The sequence below is a fragment of the Acyrthosiphon pisum genome, chromosome X (assembly GCF_005508785.2).
Source record: "Acyrthosiphon pisum isolate AL4f chromosome X, pea_aphid_22Mar2018_4r6ur, whole genome shotgun sequence".
Classification (NCBI taxonomy): domain Eukaryota; kingdom Metazoa; phylum Arthropoda; class Insecta; order Hemiptera; family Aphididae; genus Acyrthosiphon; species Acyrthosiphon pisum.
Window position 1 is genome coordinate 100,509,177 of NC_042493.1, and position 2,562 is coordinate 100,511,738.

General features: G+C 23.1%; 1 protein-coding gene across 1 annotated transcript in view; it reads right to left on the bottom strand.

The window, feature by feature from the left end:
* LOC107883707 (putative leucine-rich repeat-containing protein DDB_G0290503) overlaps positions 1-1,800 on the bottom strand; it is a 6,412-nt gene extending 4,612 nt beyond the window's left edge. The window contains exons 1-4 of the mRNA XM_016804266.2: positions 1,434-1,800; positions 1,291-1,318; positions 572-623; positions 297-436 (exon numbers count right to left, since the gene is read on the bottom strand). Coding sequence (XP_016659755.1) covers positions 297-436; positions 572-623; positions 1,291-1,318; positions 1,434-1,739 — 526 coding nt within the window. The 5' untranslated portion in view covers positions 1,740-1,800. The remainder of the gene's footprint in view (positions 1-296; positions 437-571; positions 624-1,290; positions 1,319-1,433) is intronic.
* Between the last annotated feature and the right edge of the window lie 762 nt (positions 1,801-2,562).

Here is a 2,562-nt window from a genome sequence, read left to right on the forward strand (position 1 = left end):
ATTGCATCTGTCTATTTGTCAACTAACATTTATGCTATGAATGGTAAATATTATGAAAATATCCAATAGTCTCTCCCCAGCTCCCCCCCCCCCCATTTTGTGACTATGAACAGATATTGTCTGTAATTACAATAAATATATATAGCTGTATCATAACTATTAAAAAACATGTATAGTACAAAATTAAACTGACATTGTTTGTGTTCAAAAAACTAATTGTAGATAAAAAAATTGTAAAATAAGATGGTACATATTAGTATATATTATATTCAATTTAAAATATCCTAAACACTTACTTTTTAAAAATTCATTTTGCTTGTCAATGTTTCGTATTCGACATATATGCAAAGGACTGTCAAGTACACGAAAAACCGTTCTACACTTAAAACAGCGTTCAAGGCAGATATGAGGTCCTGATTTTGGTGATAATATATTTCTGAAAATATTAAAACAATATACTATTATAGGAACTATCAAATTATACTATAATTCTTCTGCAAATATAATCTGTAACTTCCAACACATTAATTAGGTCAACTATAAGTCAACAATTAAATTTAAAGGCACTCACATTATTGGCAATGCAGTCGACAGAGAACTTGTATGCGTTCTTAAAATTTTACCTAGATAAAAATATAAACACTGATGTATAAGCTGCCATAATAAATAATAATTTAGATAAATATAGTATTTAATGCCTTTTTTTTAATTCTAAGGTATGTAGGTATTTATTTTACAAAGACTTATTTGTTGTTGTCAACAATACTATTTATAGACTAAAAAAATAATTTAATTTTAAATATTCAGGTCTTCAAGATATTCTGGTATCAAATTGGATCTAATTAGTAATTTGTCTAAATATTCAAGACATTGAAAATTCAAAGATCAATTTTTGTTATTTTATTACAAAAAATATTTATCTAAGGGACTTAAAATGTTTTTCTGTTCTGTATATTAGTTGTGTGTTACACTCATATTTATTATAATACAATAATTATTACTTTATATTTATATATTTCACCTATAAAATAACAAACATTTTTTTTTACAATATATACATACTATAGCATAAAGTACAATTTTAACTTTTGATTAATTAATAAGAATGGTTAAAATAATAATAATAAGTAATTTTAACCATTCTTATTAATTAATTAAAAATTAAAATTACTTATTATTATTATTATTTCAACCCCAAGGGATAGGTGGAGAAGTTCAGTGGAAGCTGCTTAGAGACTAAAATACATGTAAAATAAAATAAAAATGTTTTAATTTATAAATAACACTTACCATCAACTAATTTTTTATCTGTCATTTCCTATGTAAAAAAACAACAATATTATTCAGTATATAATAGAGTGTTCAAAATTGTCATATATATGTACATAAAATATATATATATTAAATCCAATAAAATACATTAGGGTAGTTACCTGCGAATTTGATTCAGAAACATTGACATCCTTTTCATAAGATATAGAGGCTAATTCACACATTTGATCTTGTTGTTTTTCATTTTTACTGTCAATAGAAGCTATACTGGCAGGATTTTCTAAATCGCTTGATTCATCACGAAAATCTGAATAATTTTCTGCTTTGATTTTATTTAAAATATTATCAAAATCTTTATCTTTATGAGATAAATTATCTGTTACACAGGATATATTTGGCTCAGTATAATTATTTAATACTCCTTCCGATCTGGCTTCAATTGTATTACTAACATGCTTATTATCCATTTTTTATTATTATTGATCCTTATTTTCGTTTTTAAAAAATATTTAAATTACTTAAGGGGTGTAATTTATCTGGAAACAAACATACTCATTAAAATTATGTTAAAAAATTATTTGGTACAAAATATAATATGTCTATCATGACATTTTAGTAGCTTTATTAATAATTATGATGACTATATTGAAAATATTTAGTTCAGTACAAGAACAGGATGCTCACTGTTTTAGGACCAAAAACAAAAACATTTTGGTCAAATTAAAAGAATTGAAAATAATTTATAAAATACTAAAATATTTTAATTTCTGTTTTAATAAGATATTTAAAAAACCCAAAATAGATATGTAACTTTGTACCGCATTAATTTTAACAAAAAATATAGTTATTGACAAAAACTAAGTTTTATAATTGTGTAGGCTACTTATCTTTATGTAAAATTAATTGATGGCTATTGAATACACATGCTTAATCAATGACAAAACCAACAAAATAATTAAATTATTTGTTCACCTAACAGTCCAAAACTAGGTATACTAAATTTATAATAACCAAATACATTATTAGAATATAATTAATTATTTACATATATAATATTAAATATTATTCAATTAAATTGTATTTCTACAAATCTCGAATGAATAAAAATATAATAATACCCAATACAAATGTGTATGGGATACTAAGTAAATAATTGTATTTTTATTTTTCTCAATAGAAAGTACTCTCAAATAATATTTTTAAATTACAACAAAATAACTAAAATTGACATTCTTTGTTTAAATATCTAATTGTCGGTGAGTTACAAATCCCTGACCTAGGGTAAAATCT